This window comes from Papilio xuthus, unplaced genomic scaffold (assembly GCF_000836235.2).
Source record: "Papilio xuthus unplaced genomic scaffold, Pxut_1.1 DF826933.1, whole genome shotgun sequence".
Lineage (NCBI taxonomy): Eukaryota > Metazoa > Arthropoda > Insecta > Lepidoptera > Papilionidae > Papilio > Papilio xuthus.
Window position 1 is genome coordinate 7376524 of NW_013531716.1, and position 21832 is coordinate 7398355.

At 32.7% G+C, this 21832-nt stretch overlaps 1 protein-coding gene across 3 annotated transcripts; it reads left to right on the forward strand.

Moving 5' to 3' along the window:
* Positions 1–356: 356 nt before the first annotated feature.
* js (jiangshi) lies at positions 357–21543 on the forward strand. Of its 3 annotated transcripts, none has more exons than XM_013318112.1 (6): positions 357–444; positions 836–1008; positions 9268–9360; positions 17940–18090; positions 19808–19929; positions 20018–21543. In XM_013318112.1, the coding sequence occupies exons 2-6, from the start codon at positions 943–945 to the stop codon at positions 21116–21118; spliced, it is 1533 nt and encodes a 510-aa protein (XP_013173566.1). In that variant the 5' UTR covers positions 357–444; positions 836–942; the 3' UTR covers positions 21119–21543. The 3 variants fall into 3 exon arrangements, with proteins under 3 accessions (XP_013173566.1, XP_013173567.1, XP_013173568.1); XM_013318113.1 differs by having other exon boundaries at positions 372–396; XM_013318114.1 differs by having other exon boundaries at positions 439–463.
* Positions 21544–21832: the final 289 nt, after the last annotated feature.

The window sequence follows — 21832 nt, forward strand, 5'->3', positions numbered from 1 at the left end:
TAATTTAAGACACTAGATCATTTAAAGATAGGCAACGCATCTGCAATCGCATATGTCTATGGTCAACGTTTGCTTCTGTATTTCGACGTATTCTGGCGGTCGCTTACTCGTTTGCCACTTCGTAATATAAAAAAAATATCTGCCTGTTCCCCTTACATAATTCATAAATCGTGATTGCGCCGTATATTTAAAAATAATAGACATAGAATTTGAATCGGTACGAAATAATTCGTGCATAAAGTGTCGGATGCATTCATAATAGGTGTGTGAGTTATCAAGGACAGTTCAGGATTCCGCGGGAGGGAGGAACTGAGGGCAACTCGGAGGAACTGAGAGGAACTATCTAAATACATCTTCAGAAGACCAGTCTTGCGCCGACCGCGGAAGGTAATCGACGTGCGTGAATACGAACGAATACATCGAATATTACGATTGATTTTACTAGTGTTGTAGAATTTTTTTCGTAATTTTATTTTTTATTCTTTTACTCGAAAAGTGAATTTTAAGTGAATGAAAACTTTATTGAATATAAAAAATGTTAAATATTATCAAATATTAGCTACTGAATTTACAATTTGCATTTATTATAATTTGTTATTTAAATTATCAATATAATTCAATCACTTTACATGTCGAGAATGAGGTCAAATATGCCAGCTTTATCTGAATCAGTTTGTTTTGTTAAATAATTTTATTTAAATTTATTGATTTCATTAATTTCAAAAATTACCATAATAGAGTTTATTGACTTAGGCCATATTTTTATGCTAATTGTTTTGTAAAAGTATTTCAAAAGACAATTAAATTGTTTTACAACTTTTTATTTTTTTTAAAGAAAAAGTAATGAAAGTGATATAAATAATATTCCCGCTTTGAAAGTGGGTGTTGACAAATTGACACTAGTGACATAGGAAGTGTGCCATACTTGTGGCAAGTGTCAACATGGGTGTCAAGCCGCTGCTGTTTATGTGCCTGATGGTGGCATGTGTTTTCTTTACGAATGCACAAGTAAGTAGCAATAATTCTTAAGTTAAGCGCTAAGGTATAAGTTGGGGGCCTTTAAGAGTAGATTGAATAGTTACTAAGCACTACATTTACTAAACGAGCCCATACAATGTGATGTCAAGTCAAGTCAAGAGCTAGTTTCTTCTGTATTACAAGGTTTCGATGACTTTAACTCTAATTAAATCTTGGACAACAAACTTAAAGTTTCTATAGTAAAGTTATAAGCATACACTAAATGAAATGGCACGACAAGTTGGATAACATAAGTATAAGACCAAAACAAAAACAAACGTCTGTTTTGACCCGTACAACCAGTTTATCTTGGCCTGTTCTTGGCGACATCTTTATTGGTTGTGATAAGGTTGTTTAAAAAAACAAAAGATATGTGTCTTTTTATTGATTCGTCTGCAATTTGTGTGGGTGACTTTATTACAATGGTAGGCAAATGTTATGGTTACTATTATGCAAGGGCTTTACGATTTTTTTATGATGATGTAGGCAAAGATTATTCATGTTCTATAAATATTATGAAAGTAACTAGCCGCTTCAAACAAAAAGAATATTATTAAATTTACTTATTATTTACTAGATATTATTAACAAAATTATGAGGATAGTTGTATTGAAGCTAATAATTATAACAAGTTGCTAATGTCAATATTATCATTCAATTATGTTGCAAGTACGGAGTCAACAGGTTAATCTTACAGGATCGATTTTTTTTTATACGTATCTCCGGAACGGCTCAACGGATTTTCATGGAATTGGGCACACGTATAGAACATAGTCTGGAAGAAGCCATATGCTACTTTTTAAGTTTTTTTTTAATTCAGCGCGGATGGACTCTAAGGCGATAGCTAATGTTAAAGACTTTCTTGTCTTTAATATCATCACCGAATATTTTTTTCAAAATAATATTTTTTTTATAGAATTCTGACTTCATTTTCGTGTCAGTAAGATGCTATATTTCGACAGTTTGATAGCTCGATGCATGTTTTTTTCATATAAAAGCTAATTCGGTGCCTTGCGTTATCTAATCATCTCTCACCTTGCGACATTTGAATATATTCTGACATAAATTACTGTCCACTCAGTCTCTCCGACTTGTATTTTATAGCTATGTTGTGTTTTGTTTTTGTAGTTCTTTTGAAATGATCACCGAGTGTATAATATGCACGATACGTGATTTTCGCGAGGAAATAAAAACGTAGTTTCACTTTACTATACTTACACATTCAAATTATTCTCTGTATTTTAATATGGAAGACTTGTATAAGAGTTGTGCGCATGAAGGAAAGAAGTGTTCATGGAAAAGATATTAAGCAAAAACTACAAGTCGGTACGAAGTTATAATATCGGAGACACCTAATAAATAAGAATCGATATCCGCGGCCGCGAAATAATACCAGTGCCATTCATCCTGATGAAGGGCCCCCGATGGGCTCAAAACTAGTCGGTGCCGCCACCGGACGTATATACGTGAGTGTTTAGCCGTGTTTATATATCAGTTTAGTATAATGTCTCACGAAAGTTTAAATAATTTAAATAAGAATCGATTCTTATAGATGATAAACATTGATGTAATTCAGTTGTACAATCGTCATTCGAAATCAAATTTTGTCGCATGAATTAAATTAGTTTCGATTTGAATTTTTATGTGAGTAAATTTTGTATTTTGATAGAACGACTAAGCTTTTGATAATCTTAGTAATATTTTAATTTATTTGAATTTTATTTCAATGTAAATATTCAGTTAAATTAAATATAGGAATAGGAAAAAATCAATGTTCAGACGAAGTAATGTGTTGTTGCTAGTTATGACCGCGTTACCACTGACTGACCCAGTGGCAATGACCTACGAAAGTCAGTCGGATCAATAGCTCCACGAACTGCCGCAAAAACATAACGATAGCGAACTTACTCAATGACAACTCTTTTACCTTTTTATTAATACACATTAACAGGTTTGGTGTTAATAGATTTTATTTACAATTTTTTGCTATCTACATACCTGGCACGAGTGGAAAGCCAAAGCCAAGAAACAAAATTTAAAATTAAATTTTAGCTGAATGTATCAAGTTATTTTAGATTTGAAATAAATGTTATTCTTTTGAGTGTCCGTAAATTTATCAAAAATATTAGAGAGCGCTTCTTACGCAACACACCAAATACGTCTTATTAGCAACTGTGAGGTCTAGGTATTGAATTGTTGGTCGTAAAATTAAGTTGACAATATTTAGTGCAATTTTTTATAATGCATGTGGCAATAAGTTTGGAAACATTCGCCCACTTATCATTATTCTGCCATCGATTCCTGGCATTTGGCCAACGTGAAGCAAATCAAGTGATGCGAAACTGTTCGCTCATAAATAAAACATGTTACGTAGTTGTTCGCACGGAAACCATTGTTATAGTTAAGTTACAAGTTTTGGAAATAATGATGTCATTTGGAACACGTGAAGGAATAAAATTACTTTTTTATAGTTGACGGTTGCAAACTTGGATTCGTTAAATTAGCGAAGTTTCCGCTGCCCATACATCAGGGACAAGTTAAAACGTTCGTTTCACCATCCTATGCATCAACTATTACTTTTTACCTATAATTGTTCGTGTTATTTATAGAAATTATTGCCACATTACGATTAAGAATTTTTTTTTGGTTTCGCGAATGCAAAGAATGAAGAAATTTCAATGTAATTCGAGATTGTTGATAAGTGAACAACGTCTTGTGAACTCGGCGTGCGTCTTATGAGGACACGCGATGTGCCTTTTGATTCGAAAACGATTTCAAACGATGCATCGATGAAATATCGATTACCTAATCGATACATCAATTGTGCGGTTTAATTATCGATTACTCAAATCTTTACCTTAAATCCAAACACGTTTAAGACGGCCTAGACCGACAAAGTTATCTGACCCGGTGAGCATAAATCAAACTAAAATATGGTAGCTCAGCAACGCCCCCCTGTCAATGTGATTGAAGTGTCACAAGGACCTTTTCGTGCTGTAACTGTCATATATTTTATTTTCTTTTATGCCATTTACTATGATCATGTAGGTTTTATATTTTTTCTGATAAATCTAACCGCGATAGCAGCGCCCCTCTCACCGTCTCAGATATCATTGTTTGACTATATTCACGGATCGAACAGTCAAATCAATCCAATAATTTGCAGCCTTGCAACAAAAATGTCAGTATGAAAGTGACGTCACACGAGATCTCCCACAGTCCTCTGTATTTGTTGCTCAATGGTTGCGATGTAGACAAAAAAAATGTATAATCTTAGTAAGAAGTGAGGATCGTTGCGTTGGTGCTGTAACAATGGCGGCTAGGTAACATCGTACAAGTGTCACGGAAAAAGTGAAGAAATATTTAGTTAACTAGTTAGTTACCTTATTTACTTAGAAGTTTTAAGGTTAATTGCAATTAATTTTATTTCCTATAATATTTTGATTCATAATTTTTTTTTTTTAAGTATTTATATTTTTTAATTCATCATCATTATTAAGTCGATAGCACAAAATAAAAATAGAAGAGGAAAGGATAAAAAGAAGTAGAAAATTAAAATTCAATAAAAACGATAAATTATTTTGATTCGATTAAAATCATCGAAAGTTATTCGAAATATAATTAGAAATATATTATCTTTGCTGCTTGCACATGAATAATCTTTATTTAGCAACCACCAAACTCTCGGCTCGGCTAAATAAAAATCTATTTTATTTATTGCAAACCCATAAATAAGAACATTAGACTAATCCGACCAGTATCCAATTTAAACTTATGAAATATATTTAAGAAATATATATTTTTAGATATGTATTAACGAAAAAAAAAACTAAACTTTGTATTAATCTATATCAATGTTATAAAGAGATTTGTAATTCTGTATGTAAGGAATATACTAAAAATCATTGATCACAGCTGCGCAATAGGTTTATGACAATTTAAGTGTAGCCAGTGTGCAACTGCCCTTAATAGTGGTAATGCGAGTGAACCTTTGAAGAAAGAGAATTGTTACCAACATAACAAAGACAGTAACGTGAAATAAATAATGCATTACGATGCAGAAATGTGATCTTTAATCGCCTTTGTTGCTTACAAATCGGCTGATATTTATGATTTATTTGGAATTTTCTACTTAATATGTTTGTTATTTAAATTGTTAGTGACATCTTTTTTTTATAGATAAAACAAGGCGGCTTTATCTAACAGGCATGCCTAAAAATAAACACAAAGTTAAAAAAGTCTTAGTCGTAAAATTTAAATTGAATTAAAGAAGGTCCTAATAATGTTTACTTAGGTCCTTTATAAATTACGACTTTAAATACGAATCCAACAAATGTTGACGGTTTTTTTTGTTCGTATTAAAAGAAAACAAGGAAAAATTTATAGTCTATAAAAATACCTGTTTGTGACCTTTAGAGAAATAGATTTTTTGTAGTTGGGGAAAGAGTTTGCTTAATCACTGGAAGCACGTGGCCCGCGACCTTCAGGTGTGGTCTGACCCCGAACTCTATCGGTGTCTTTAAGCTGTAATTAACAAATTAGATTCAGTTTTAATAGAGATATAAAACTAATGAACTCTTTAGATTATCCAGTAGTACGAGTATGGAATTGTTGTAATATTTTAGAAATACGTAAGGAAATATCGATATATCTATAAATAAGAAGATAAAATTCTAATATTTATAACTTTAATTCTACTTAATCATATGTACAAAATTAATCAGTCAATCGCTTTTTGACAAAACTGGAAATCCAACACACGATCCAAGATGGGATAACTAAATCGCTGAAGATCAAACAAAATCATTAACAATACTGTAAAATTCCATCAATAGGCAAATCACTTTTCATTAAGTGATAAATTAATGTCGTCTTGCCATATAATATAGCTACTGGATAAATAAACTTATTTACATCGCTATTTATATGATTGTAACTTGAACTTATTTATGAACGTTTATAATAATAATTTATTAATTAAAAAAACAATTTTAACGTAATTAACAATTAAGTAATAATCATTTGCTAGTGTTCAAGTAATAAATATACATATGTTAAGTGAAGAGGTTCATAATGTACAACGCCCAGTACAACCGGTTTGTTTTTGTAATTAAGTCTATACCGCTACACAAAGCTAGGCGATTGCGAAGCTAAGAAATATGTTGCATAAAAACCATAATTTCTAGAACACTATGAAAATTTTATGGAAGCAACGCTATCTATAATTAACTTTACAATTTCGTATGTTTAAAAGTTTTTTGCTTAATATAACTAAAAATAATATAAGTAAATCAACGTTTCTTCATGGACATCCATCAATTTCTTTTTGGTACTGTTTACAAACATTGTTATTACAATTCCGTACTATTATAGTCGTATTATAGTATGTTTTATTTCATTTTGTTAGTCTGATAAAAAAGATATCTCAGCGTTAGCATATCTGTATGTGTACAGAAAGCTTAAATTAAATCTCACCTCGCGACCTTTCAGGTCATGTGATGTTCGGACAAGTATTGTGTGTCGGTTGACTTTGTCACTCCACTCAATCGTTTCGCAGTTATTCGTTTTACGAGACGGCTGACACTATGACAACCGTCCAATAAGTACAGTAATAATCCTGAAACAAAATTAATACGATACTTCATAGACGTCTGTTGTGAAATTAATCTATCTTAAATATTTGACAGACGACAAAACATGTTAAGTGTGAAATAAATTGTAAAGTGCGAGTATCACTTCTTGATACTTGTCTTAAACAATTAGCATATATGTTACATGAAATCGTTTGTCGGCTGTTGAAGTCTGCCTTATATGGTATTAAGAAGGTGTCACATAACGCGTACAGCGCATCTGTGGGCGGATGTACTAACTTACTATTTTAGTATCAGTTTCCATAATGAGGTCATCGCAAATATTTTAGCAATGTTCGTTGGTTACTAAGAACAGTCAACACAGATGATTCATCTAGTAAAAGGCATAAAAGATTACATTTAACAATGGTCTGTTAATAATATTATAATTATGTAATTAAATTAATAATTTGAAAGAAGTAATTGTTAAAAAAATATACATAATAGAAATTGTTGAATAAGGATAAAATAATTACTATAATTATAAGTTAAGTATTTATTATAATCGCAGCCAAAACAAAAATTACTGACCTCGGGGAGCCACAGAGTCCGTTCCCACACAACGTTATATACCAGCCTACTAACTATATACATATATAAATATTAACCACATTTGCTTATGTAATAGGATTAACCATATAATTATATATCTCATGTTTATTGAATACATAAGTTCAATAAGTATTTGATAATTTGAGCAAACGACATCAACATCTAATACATAATGTATTATGTATTAGATACAAATAGATGCAAAGGTTAGGATGTATCAGTACATAGCCTCTCGAAGCCTATGTAGCTTAAAGATGAACACCTAAGCTTATACATATGTAATATTGAAACCTTGTAACACCAACTTTTTCAAGGTTTTCTCGTTTTAGATAAGATATAGACGTACACTTAGGTTAAAAGTTAATTATTTGATAAATGTCTTTTATCAATATAACGTACAATATTTATGCTATTATTGTCAGAACGCCTTTGTCTGAAGGCTAAAAGATTGATAAATGTTGCTATTTATAAAAAAAAATCCTAAATATAAAAAATATATTCCAAAAAATATATTGTATGGAATATGAAGAGAGTATTTTTTAAAGTTACCAAAGGAGCCATCGTATTACATTTGTCGGTACCCAGATATCGTGTAACACATTTTAGTATGTGCATTCTGACCTGTTTCCGACCATAGACAAACAATTGTTCCTCTTACGTTGTCCTATTATCTAACAATGGTGTTTGCAACATTGGCCGATCGGTTTCCGTCAGCCGTCGCGCTGTGCCGGGGTCGAAGTGTCCGCTCTAATGGGCGCTGCAACGTGTTTATCTAAGTTGTACGTAACCGCGCAAATTTCCCTCACTGAAGCAAGAGGTCGGAGGTTGAGGAAGATGTAACTATTATTAAGGAGTTAAAAGTAGACTACCTATCGCTCGCGACTTCGCCCACGCGGCATTGAAAATAAATTTAAAGAGTAGCCTATGTGTTCTTCAAGACTATGTGCTAAATTTAAGCGAGATCTATGGAGCCGTTTTGGAGATACCTTCAAACAAACATCCATCCATCCATCCAAACATTTGCTTTTATAATATTAGTAATATTAGCATTTATTGGCTTCTGAAGGTAGCTATATTGTGTGGATGATATAATACCCCCAGTATGTATAACAATAATTTAAAAATGAACATTTCGGCGGTATGAAATGATGATTTAATTGAGTTTTCTTTTGTGGCAACGTTGTTTTATGCAACATACAAGTTTTCTATATTAAGTCCTATGTACATTTTGTAACACATAGCGTAGTATATAACTTTTCTCACAACAAAAACCTATATGGCTGGACTTAGAAGCATTTACCGACATTAATTAACATACGACGTGCAGAGATAGATTCAAGAACAATTATACGTGATATCAAAACAATAAAGTCTGCACACAATCGCTGCCTGAAGTTCGCAATCACATGCAACACTCAAGCATAGACAATTCAATACTTTTTATATACTTTTAAAGTATCGACTAAGATTCCCTCCTTGCAGCACTGAATTACCAGTCTTTTAGGATAAGTTTAGTATGAAAAAACTGTAAGGAACAGTTACAGAACTATTCAATCTCTCTGAGACAAGTTCATTGGATTAAAAATATGTAGGGTAACATACCCAATTATTGTCTCATTTAAAATGTTCCTAAAATATTTATGAAAATATTCTGGAGTTATGACAAACTGCATAGAGTTTCAACATTTTCAATAATGTTTGTAATAATTAAAAAATACAACTATATTTTTTTATTATTTATAAAATAATAGATGAATATGAACTTCTCATTCTCACGTGATCCGTGCGACGACATTGTTATAATAAATAGCTTTGGTGTTTGTTGTTTTTAATTTTAGCCAGTTCGTAGCTGCGTTGAAGTGAACAATAGGCAGTTGGCAGTAAAACGTAACCTTACGACCAAATTCATTTCGCAATCCATTGAAGACTTTATACAAATATTGCGAAAACGTCCGTTCAATTTATGGCGATAAAGTTCTAAGATAAACTGATTTTACAATATCTATAGATCCATATTTTACAAATCTGTATATTGACTGAACTAACAATTTTACGTATTGTGTTTTAGGAAGAGAGACGCGTGGTGAAGCCCCCGCCCACGAGGTTCACATGTCGCGGCCGCGCGTCCGGCTACTACGCCGACATGGATACTGGATGTCAGGTCAGTAAAAAATAGTATAATACTTCTAATTTACAAAGATACTCTTGTCATTTAATTACGCATACTTTAGGTTAATTCCGTGTTGCTTATGTTAGTAATTGAATAAACGTATACATTATCTTCCGCTTCCGTTGCCGGTGCAAGTTGCGAGCTATTTGACTGTTACTATGCAGTATGCAGCCAAACATCCGGACCAATTATTGTGGAGTGAGCGGTAACAGTTGCATGTTTTTACTCTTCATTATACGTATTATTTGCGATCATGCTATCATGTTACATTGGCCCATACATAGTCGTATTACCCTACTAGTCTAATGCCAAGCACTACAACATGGTTTTAACCGCATTGTGCGGCAACTCTCATTTCTGACTGTCAGTACTTAGTTACACTTTTAATCTTTATAGCCATTAGTTTTCTGTGTTTTACACATATACATATGTTGTTATTGTCAAATGATAGTAATCAAGTGATTAATCATCCTTTATGTCATCTCTGACAAGATGTAAATTATAGTATTGTATTTTATATTCGTAAGAAATAATACAGAAGCTAAGTTTATACAGTATGTTCAAGTTTTAAACCCAGAGTACTTTTATATTCTATTTTATTTAAATAAAAAAGTTCTTTGTAGCTGAAACACTGATAATTTTGTGTGTTTTTTTTTAATTTACATTACACGAAGGAAAATGTGTGAAGCGTTTATTTTACGACAGATGTTACTTGCAATTACGTCTCTCGAAATATGACGATGTCAGATATGTCAGAGTGAGTAATATTACTTTCTTGTTTATAATCATCGTTTTGTCGTTTGCGGCTCCTAAAGGGCCACCGTTATTGTAGGGTCAAGGTTTTTTGACGCTTGATTAAAAAGAAAAAGAACGATTTCTCGATTATTAATTTTTATGTACATTTTTTTATTACCAAGCTAGCTAGCTAGTTAGCTTGGTTAATTTCTATGAGACTTAGACTATTTACGCTAAATAACCAAAAATAATAATAATATATTTATTTTCAAGAAATATTTAATATCAATCAATTTATTATAATAAATATTACAATGCTCAAAACAAATACTTCTTCATATTATTTGTAAAATTGTCAAAAGCTTGAATATTTCATAAATTATCCTCGTTGTTAAGCGCTATTCCTGCGCACGCGCAGCCTACCCGCGCACACGCACACAGACGGGAGTGGAGTACGTCAGTCATGTGACTTTGACTCCGCGAAAGGAGGTTAAGTGTCGCACATTGATGCTTTGTTTTGCTCGCATCAGTTAACTTTGCCGAGACACATAATTATATATTTATCTTATACAATGTCAGAATGTAAAAAATATAATATATCATAGTAAACGTTGAGTTGACTTACGTACAACGTAGACAACAAACAATACAGGATAAAGCTGTATTTATTATAGATAAAGAAATGCGTAAGCTTTTATAAAAATGCTAACTTTTATCCTGAATTTCGTCGGCGTGGAATTAAAAAAATATATATCTATGCCTATGCCTAATTCCATCGAGATGTATTAAGCCGTTCTGGAGATACCTTTTAACAAACGTCCAACCATCCATCCATCTAAACAATCGCATTCATAATATTAATACGGTAGTCAGCTATATTAGCTATACTTCTTTTTTTTATTTATTTATTTATTTTTCATACAAAAGATTAAACAAAGAATTTTATCTCGCCAAGCTGTAATGCTTAACCGCGAGACGCGCTCTTTATCATAAGAAAACAAAAATGTATTCAATCAACAACATTTACACATACTTAAGGTAAACATTAAACACATAAACATAACCTCACTTTATTACAGATTTGTTTATCGATGAGGACACTTTTTCTACATCGAGAAACAAGTCTGTCAGCTTTGACTTTAACAATTTTCTGCTTATATATTCTCTGTCTAGCTTATCTCTCTTCTCGCCTTTGTATTTGTAATATTCGACTTTCACTTGTGAATGACAAAAAAAATCTGCACGACGCGTGTCTATGTCTTTTACTTATACTACTTCCGACAATTTGCGTCAATTATGATAGTTGTGTTAAAATATACTCGAGTACTCTTAAATTTTTTGTGAATTATGTTCTCCACATATTTAAAATTTTTCTTGATAATATTTTAAACACAGGCTGTATCTTACAAAGTCACAAACAATTATTGCTAGCTTCATCGATGTCTTTATGAAATTAAATATATATTTTAAAGAATAGAATCATCAATTTCTTTTGCCCTTTGAACCTTAGCAGAGGTGAAATAAAAAATGTCCAACAGATGGCTCTGAGCGCGATTATTCTTGATTTATCATCAGATTTTGACGTTTTTTCGAAACATCTGTCAGAGTAATGAGGGGTCGACGTGAAAACACGTTATTTATTGCTATTAAGAGGTCACCGATTGATGAATGACATAATTTATCTTAAAGTGCATGAAAAATATAAAATATTACGAAACGGATAAAATTGATTTTTAAAATAAAGGTTATAAAATAATTTCTTATTTATTGCTATATAACTTTATTCCACTATTTATTTTAAGGAACCTAAAGTTACTAATTATTGATTCTAGGTTAAAGTACATAGATTAAAAATGGCAAAGGACCAATAAAACAGACGTGACAAAAATTTAGTTTATAAAGTTAAGGTAAATTGCATTTTTTGTAAAGTTAGCTAGAGTTTATGTTTATAATATTTTTATTTTTATCGTAAAACCATCAGAAGTAATTTTGTTAATTTTATATCAAATAATACCAACATTGGATACTCTGATGTCGGAATTAACACGCGGGTAAGGTCACGAGATGGCGCTGCTTCCGGGCACAGATTACATCTACAAATATTAAAACGCTAGCCGCTAACAAGGCGACGCTAAATTGTTGTTATTACGAGCAATTTCATAAAAGATGCTACAATGCGATAATCTTTGTTTACATCGCTAAGACGTTATTGCAGTTAAGAAAATATTACGTTAATTGACCACGTCTTGTTTAGATTGTACCTCACATAATGTTAGATAATTGAATTTTAACATTTAATTTAGGATTTATTTTTAATAATGTTGTTAGAGGTGAAAAAGCGAACAAATTGCATAAGCTCATTTTAAACATATATTTTTGAAGTAAGAAGCTTAGCAAAACTAAATTTCTTAGGTGCTAACGAATCGAATAACTCTGTTGATGTTAAGACTTCAAATTCCCACGTGTGAATACAAGTTGTATTGATCTTAATCAAGACATTACAAACGTAAGCTTTCTAAATACTTATTAATTGTGTACGCAACCTTTACAATGATGTTTAAATCTCACAAACTATACTCTGCAGTTATTTGAATGGATCACTTAACCTTGTCCTACTACAAAAATGAGTGCGTGGGTTATTTTTAATCTGTTGCTAACGATGTAATTACGTTTTATTAGGCTGTTAATATATGGTTTTTAGAAATAACATCGAAACGTATGTTTGTTTTCTTAGAAAAATTGTTTGGAAAAATTAGAATAAGTTTGGATGTAAAAGATATAAAAAACATAACATATACCCACGTCAATTTAACATATAAATGTCATCTTAATCTAAAATCTAAATTAATAATAAAAACTATGTAATCATTATATTTCAGTACAAAAAACGGCCAGTTTGTCATAAACGTGCAAGAATGTCGCTAAAGACGAAAGAACGAAGGTCGCATAAAAACGAATATAAATAAAAACAATTTACTAAAATTTAGATGTATACATACTAATATAATAACTACTAAAAGATTTAAATACATCTTATGAAATTTAGGAACTTCAAATTACATTTTCGTGATGTCCTAGCACAGAACAATTAGTGTAAATACTTCCCGGTAGATGGCGCTAGTCAGCGTGTAGAATATAGCTTTCATTGCACTAAAGTTCAAATAGCATTCGAAGGGCGCAGTTGTAAAATTCTTAAGCAAAACTATTTTATTGTATCTATTACGGATATAGTTGAAATCTTGTTACAACTGACATATCAAGGTATGGAACCCTACTGTGACAAGATTTGAATCAATAGTCTGTTTGCCACGACCGTCAGATGAGTACCTTTTGTAGGGAAAACTATCTAAAGGTACAATCTTATGGCATAAAAAGACGAGAACAAAACTATACTATACATTGTATTATACATACATATTTCCTTTCAAATTCTTAATTATGCTACTTAGGCCTATGTTTTACTATTCCCAAATCGTCTTAATTTTGTCTGTTAAAAGAAACAAAACAACAAAACACACAGACTCTTTTACGACATAAACATAATTTGCAGTAGCCACAATTGTCTCATGACAATAGCTAAGGAATAATAACCTTTTTGAGTTTATTAAACGGAATCTTCGTTTTTTAGTTAATGTAGCTGATTGTCGGTCTGGCACAGAGCAAGTGAACCACTAACTCAACCTTGAACTTTCGCTTTACGTAACCAAAGATACAATTAACCATGGAGGTGTGCCGATGCACCTTTACTTTTACTTTTTTTTATAATACAAAGATTACAGTGGCATTACTAGCACTTGCGGTTTTAATAATATTTTTTTACGTTTTCCCGTTTCATTTTTTTCTAAGTTCGTAAAAGGTAAAAGTGCCTCTAATTAAGGGCTTTTTATCGACATTATTAGAACACACAACGTAATTTAAAAGTCGTAGGTAATTTGTAAAATAAAAAAATCGTAACAAATTTTTTTATATAAATATGCAGCTGCAAAAATATGTTATTCAGTAAATATTTTAATAAATATTTTATTTAAGGACAAAAAATACTCCTTCAATGTCGACGGGAAGTTATATTTAAGGAAATATATTTGTTCACATTGTTTAGCCGATGGTCATTTACAATATCATGGTTTTTAAAATAAGTACATCGAATTTTACATTTATTTTTATTCAAGGAAGTCATTAAAAATAGTAGCGGCCAGTGTTTATTAATCGCTCTTTAAAGTCGAAGTTAGAATGATCTAAAGCTATACCTAAAAAAACAATGTCACTGTGACTACGTGATACGGATCTGCTCAAGCCTACCCTAAGTCAGGGGTGACTCGGCCTTAGTCAACAACGCTGACCCATCACCAGATACATCACGAGGTTTCTTTACCGTGAGAACGTTGGGTAAGAGTACAAGTGAAATTTTAAAATTGAAAAATATGTTAGTGTACATTAGTGGTACAAGATCGAATCCGGACCGAAGTAAGGTGCATAACCACCGCGCTATTGACGCTATCACGTGATTTATTTAGGTCATTGTATTACTTAACGGTGATTGTAGTTTGATCCTTCCGTTTGCAACTCAGTCTCAAACATAATTATTATGTAGCACTCTACCACTTTACAAATGATAGTTGTTTAAGAGTTTAACTGTAATACAATAATGTTAGGTTACAATCTGACATGTCCAACACTATACATATCAACTAATAGTTTTTTTTTTCTAACGAAGGTTTACAAATACTACAAGTAGAGAATATTGGAGCATCTGACATTTGAAATAATTGACACAAAAATAACGGTTGGAACGATGGATTCCTAACACATGGAACCATTTAATAGTTTCTGACGGATTAGTATTTGTTCCTTCTAGAATTAGAATTAGTGAAGAATTAACTTCGCTTAACCATTTCAACCATTATTAATCTATAAATATTTAAAGTAAAGCCTAAAGGAGGATTCGTTTAGGATATTACTATCAAACATTCCTATAAGCGGGTCAAGGCGGCGGTGCGTTGACAAAGTTCAGTCGCCAAACGCCTCGCTTGCTCTATCTGATATCTAAAGTAATATAAGGTGACTTTAGGAGGGCAAATATACATAAATAAATAAACACAAAAATATTTTATCTTACTTACATTCGGACTAAAAATTACCATTTAAGAATTGAGCAAAATAGTAGCAAAAATACCAGTTCTCGTATTTCGGATTTAGTGGCTTAAGTAATATTTTATTAATTGCAGGAAATCATAAAACGAGCGTAGGATGTACAATGTTTTTGTTGTCTGAATCTGGCTGTAAAGTTGAACAAGTTTTGTTTAACTTAACAATCACTTAACATTGGATCGTACAAGTCATACGAATAGATATTAATTAAAGAATCTGACAAAAAAGGGTGAAATATTTCACGCAAATATTTCACGTATTTTGTGGTTAAACTTTGTAATTGTGTGTGTTTTTGTTTATAATATAAAATAGTTTAGAAGTCGGAAATGTTTCAACACTTAAAAATTAACAATACGAACAAATTTTAGAATGTTTACGTTTCATTAATGTAAAAGTTGAAAGCATTTGTAGTACATAACTCTTTATGAGTCTTTTCAATCTCGTGAAGCAAATCAATAGAATTTTTTCTGACCTTTGCCGTCAAAGGTCAGTGATCCGGGTCGCTTCAGTTCGTGTTACTTTTTATGTAATTTGATATGTCGCAGACACGCAGCGCGCAAGGAATGAGGAAGTCAGCGCCCTCCTGGTGGGAAGGCATATTAAGATCGTATAAAAATTATGTATAAAATTCAAACTAAAGTATATTTTTAGAAGTAATATCGTTTATGTAGTTACCCAAAATTAACTTGGTATCAAACCATTAAAGGGAAATAACCTCACATTAAAAAAAACTGTCTTGTACTATGACAGTTATGAAAATACAACTTTGTGCTACTTTTCAATATTAATATCAACTCAAGAAAGGTTTATAAATGCAATATGGTTACGCGTACATGTAATATTTGAAAAGAATAATCCATTACAAAATAGGAAGCAAACATAACCTAGTCGTAAACTCCTGTATATTAGAATAGCAGCGATTAAGACTTTGTACGTAACTTTTTAATGCAATGTGTATTCGCTTGATTTGCTGCACTTTAAATAATGCTTTAAAGGTGCGAACTAACTGTATTGATCGTTAAGAATGTTGACGTTCGCAATGTGAACTTGAATTTCCTTATTAAAATCTTCATGAATAGCAAATATTATATTAACATTATATTCTTCAAATTTGCAAACAAAAACTGCTTGAAATTATCATAGATTTTAAAGTGAAAAATATTAAACACGAGAATGTCATTATCTAATATATTGATGAGTCACTGTCAATTATAGATTTAATCATAAAGTACTTTGTCTACTGCTCATGCTTTACCTTGACCTTATTTTTTAATTCGGCCACTATTTCTTTTTTGTTTTAAATTGTTTATAGTTCGTGAACGATCAAGTACATCCGTCTTTAAATACATTAAAATGTTTATGCATTAAAAAAACACAATTTGATAGAATCAAAATGCATTAGTACATTTTAAGCTTTGACCACGATTGTTAGTCGTAGTTAAACGTCAAAGTCACGGTTAAAGTAGCATAGAAAATGACTGTAGTGTGTAAGCAGCCTATAATTTATGTTATGCAATCTTAGATAGATAATTAAAAAATAAAAAATATTTCACAATACAGAGTACACGAGTAAACAGAAAAACAAACGTAAGCATTACCATTCACTATTTGCTAGAATTATAATAAGGTAATACGTCAAGTTTGACAGATCCGTTATTAAAAGGCAATTTTATTCAACAACAAATATAAGTTACAAAGACTTCTAATAATTACATTTTAATACTTTTATGTATATGAGAAAAAACACCCATAAGTACAGAATTAAAGGCTTATGTTTTTTACTTCCACAATTAAATAGAAATTAATTACTAATTCTCGAAAGCTTAACAACAAAATGTTTGTTTATAATTAGTTTAGGAATTACACGTAACTTCCTCATACCTTCAGGAAGATAATTGAATATGTTGTATGAAAAACAAGCTATTTATATTAAAACTAAAGGCATTCCAGTTTACGCGGAAGATTCCAAGTAAAATATTAATCATGTCCAACAACTTTGTCTTACAATTACATTGATTAATTAATTTTACATTTAACTATCTCTTCTTGTATATTTTATTGACTGTATTTAAATAGTGTCTATTTGACTTACACCCAATTAAAAAAATGAAAATATCTTCATATGTTCTGTATTTGTTTGATCTAATTTGATCACAGATCAATTTCATTAAAAGCTACTAATGTATTTGACAATCGTTAAATAAATGTTATCATGGTCGCAACACTTCTGTACCCCGTTGCTATCCCTTACATTTCCATTCAGAAATATGAAACAACAATATACTATAGTAAATATTTCTGCGCTGCATTTTCACGGTGGGTTCAAAAAAGCCTTGTAACAAATCAATCAATAAACCCGCCAATACATGGCAATCGCAGTCATTTTATTATAATGAGGATTGTATAAAAGTCTTGATCCTGCCGACCCCGCGTCATCAATAACGGCACAATAATCACTAATTATACTTACATTATCATATGATTATATTCTGAACATCATATTATAACAGATAAATCGATGACGTCACTTCTTTTATTCATCTTCACAGGAAAAATTGTAAACTGTGTGAAAAGTCATTGGATAACTTATCGTACACCAGTGTGGCATCACCTTTATATTACTATTAGCTCGATATAATGTGTTATGTAATCAATGATGTTACAATGCAATGTTTTGTGTGTGTCAGGTGTACCACATGTGCGACGGCATGGGCCGGCAGTTCAGCTACTCCTGCCCCAACACGACGCTGTTCCAACAGCGCATGCTGGTCTGCGATCATTGGTATATGGTCAACTGCTCCAATGCCGAACGCGACTACGACGCCAACCTGCTTATAGGTGAGATTTTTACAAGGCTGGTTTTAGCGTTTCCAGAGCCCAAGGCGATATTTTTGGGGCGCCCACTTTTTTTGGTGTCCGGGAACATTTTCCAAAGATAGGGTTACTTAGGGGTACTGTACATGCCCTTTTATATCCGACTCTAGCGCCTGCACCTCGCCCTATCCTACAGCGCTGCTGGATATTTATGTTATTTGCTGTCGGCGCATGCGCATATCATACGGCGTCTTAGTCGAAGTTTATTGAATATGCTAAATACACACTTTAACTTTTAAGCTCCATTTATTGACAAGGTCGCTGTCAACACTTGCACATTTGCATGCGATCTCTGCTACCGAAGACGCGCAAAGTGAAAGCTTTAAAGCGCTCACTGCGGATTACATGCAAAGCTCTTACGAAATCGATAACTTGAATAAATAGTGAACTTAGCAATCGACTTTATTCAATTAAACATTGTAAAGTAATGCTCTTCAAACTTTGTGTTTTTTTAGTCGGATCCCTTATAATATTTTTTTACCATTTGTCTCCGTATTGTGGTACATAATAGTAGTATCAGGCGACTAATTCTTAAGCTTTCTACTTCTTAAAAAATCACCTCGGTCATCAGGCTACTGAGTGCGTAATGTCAAAATGTTTGTATGACATAACGAGCGGTGCATGATAAACATGAAATGCCACATCACTGGGACAATGAATTGTATATAATTCGTGTGTTACTCGTCTTACTACATTCCTCACATCACAAACTTAGACACAGGGCTGTCAAACTGTTATTTTTCTCGTAAGAATAACTAGAGATTACAAAAATAAATTTTTCGCTATTACTAGATATTTTATTAGTTAATCCTACATTTGATTAAAATTTAAGAAACTTATGAGATGGGCTATGAAATTAAAATCACTATGACCAAAAAAAAAGATCAAATTAAGTAGATGAAAACCGTTTGTAAACGTAAATTTAATTGAAAAACAATTTGGATTATATATTTTAATATTAATGTTTATTTAACTGTGGACAGCCCTGTGGATGGATGGACATATAATAGCAACAATTTTTGGGCAGCGAGCCGTGCCAAAAAATAATTTACTTGTCTACAAAAAATAATCTACTATTTTGTAATTTAAAATCATTGATATATCTAAACATAAAATAAAAAGCATTGCGAGTCCGGTGCTCACACTGCACATCTGATGACTACGCAGGAATTTAACAGCCCTACATTGAAAGCGTTTTGCTCCTAATATTTCCTAGTCACGTATGTATGTTTGGAACCAATTAAGTCACCTTCACACGACCGGAATTCCTCTCTAGCAATTACTCGTTGCCTTGTCCATCAAACTCGGCAGCTGGTGTAGGTGAGATGGGCACGCTTCTTTGTTCACACATTCATATATTACAAGGTAACTCCTATGATACGATTATAATAAAATTTATTCACAGTTTTTATTGTGCCTTATTTCCTTTATAAACTTTTTTATATGATATGCGTAACGCAGTGATGATGATTATACAAAGTTAATCAAATGGAATGTCTGGCTACAACAATAGAGGACAAAGACAGATGAAAGTATGGTTGTGGATTTGAGTTGTATAATATTTTGCCGATATGAAGTAGGGCAAAGAGCAAAAACATGATAGAAAAGCCACTACCCAAGACGAGGAACAAATGAAATTGAACTAATTGGAAACTATAATAATATTTTGTGAACTTTGTAGGTCAGCGTGACAAGCCGTTTGTCTCTGATGAAGACATGAAGTCGCGCACTCCGCGGCCTGACGTGTTGTCCGTGCCGCCCAACAACAACTACTACGATGGACTGAGGGAGGCAGAGACAAAGGTAAACTTATAAGTTAATAATTCCCTTAAATCTCTCATTTTCTCTTGTTAATCCTTTATCAAAAACTAGTTCCTTAAATTTTTTTCAGTTCCCGATACATCCCGGTAACAGCATCGCAGGCGTCGCCGACTCCATTTCAGATGATAACAACGACTTGGACAGCGACAAGCACAGGTTCCGGCCGCAGACCTCCTGGTCTATCGGAAAAGTGACAGAAAATAACTTTAGCACCAAACGCAGTAGGATTAATAAACAAGACAGAGACAGCGTGACCGAGGCCTCCCAAAGAGTTCAGCCGACGTTTGCACCGACACCTAACGGTCCAACGGTCAATCAAGGTAATATCCCAATTCCTTCGAGAGAGCTCAGCCCACCGATCCCACCGGCGACTACCACACAATCCGACGCAGGCAGATTACAATCCAACAAAGATGGAACCGAAGATCCAGTATTTACTTTCATTAAACGATTTGACCCAAACGTTCCAGACTCACATAAAACTTCAATGACCAAAACCGAAATCATAGACATTAATAAAGAATTACCTCAGGGACAAGTCAGTTCGGAAGAAGACAGAACTCCGCGCAGAAACAAGAACTTCGGTAACACTTTGAATAAAGTTCGAAACGATAAAAAGAAAGGCGCCGCAGAAAATACAAGATTTGATACTGTCAACGTGAAACCCGAAACAACTATTGAGACGAACAATGAAAATACAGGAACAAGTCAAATCCCGGTCCCCGATATACACTTACTACCTCCGAGGTCCGAATATTCTAAGATACCGTCCACAACAATGGGACCACCGATATACTACGAATGGAAGTGGGCGGTGCCGGCGTTCGGTCTCGAGCCTCCCAAAGAGAGTAATGCCACCAACGCAACAGCGGCACCACAAAAACGAACAGCACCGGGCAGGAGACCGTTCAGTGACGTCACCAGGACTACGACCACGCCCGCCCCGCCGGTCCCGCTCAACACCGATTACAACATTAGCTCGTACTTCGTTCCCGACTACGTGTTCCCCCTGGACAAGCCACATCCAGGGTATGAGGATACGGAGGGCTCGTTGGATGCGAGAGCGGGTCGGCCGGGCAGGTCCAGCTACGGCGAGAACCCCGAGTGTCCTCAGTGCCACCCCGTCTACCTCATCCCGGGGAGCTGCGAGCCCTGCGTCGTGCGACGGTAACATAGTACTTACGCAAATGCGGTTTTTGAATTTGTAAATATGATATATGTTACATCACTACCTTTAATGATTCTTTTACATAACTTTTAATTGTTTTATGTTTATAAGAGATTTTTATAACATAGCCTAATATGTTTTCTCAGTACAAAGACGTCTAACCGTTTAATATTGTTGTTGACAAAATAAATTCATTGAATTATAATATCAAATGACTTGAGTAGTTAAAAGTAATTAAAAAAAATCCCTGCAAAGCAAGTGTTACTTTAGTTTAAATATGTAAGATTATTTTATAAGATTGTATTTACAAATAAATAAGGGTTATGTTAATTAAGGATATAGTACATAAGACCTTATATAGTTATATTTATGTTTTTGTATAGTTTTGTACGTGTGCATGTGTTACAGTGTAATAATAAATATTTTAAGAAACGACTCTTCGTTTTTCTTTAACTTAGACAAGTGTATATTAAAAAACCATTATGTTCACATATTTATTTTACAGAAGCACAAAAATGTACATCACTTATATTTAGGTACAAATGTTAAATATTTACAATTTCTCAATAAATTATATGAATGTTATATTTCAGTAGCGCTAAATGTGATATTTAATATTAGATTATAATAATCTAATATATTTATGATTCTTTGTTTTTGTTTTGACACATTGTGAAGTGAATTTCACAGTAAATATATAATTTATTGTAAATAAGC

Excerpts from the sequence above, each read along its gene's own strand:
- js (XM_013318112.1), top strand. The coding sequence starts at position 943 with ATGGGTGTCAAGCCGCTGCTGTTTATGTGCCTGATGGTGGCATGTGTT. Across the intron at positions 18,091-19,807 it reads CGACGCCAACCTGCTTATAG|GTCAGCGTGACAAGCCGTTT; the intron begins GTGAGATTTTTA and ends TGAACTTTGTAG. Across the intron at positions 19,930-20,017 it reads TGAGGGAGGCAGAGACAAAG|TTCCCGATACATCCCGGTAA; the intron begins GTAAACTTATAA and ends AATTTTTTTCAG.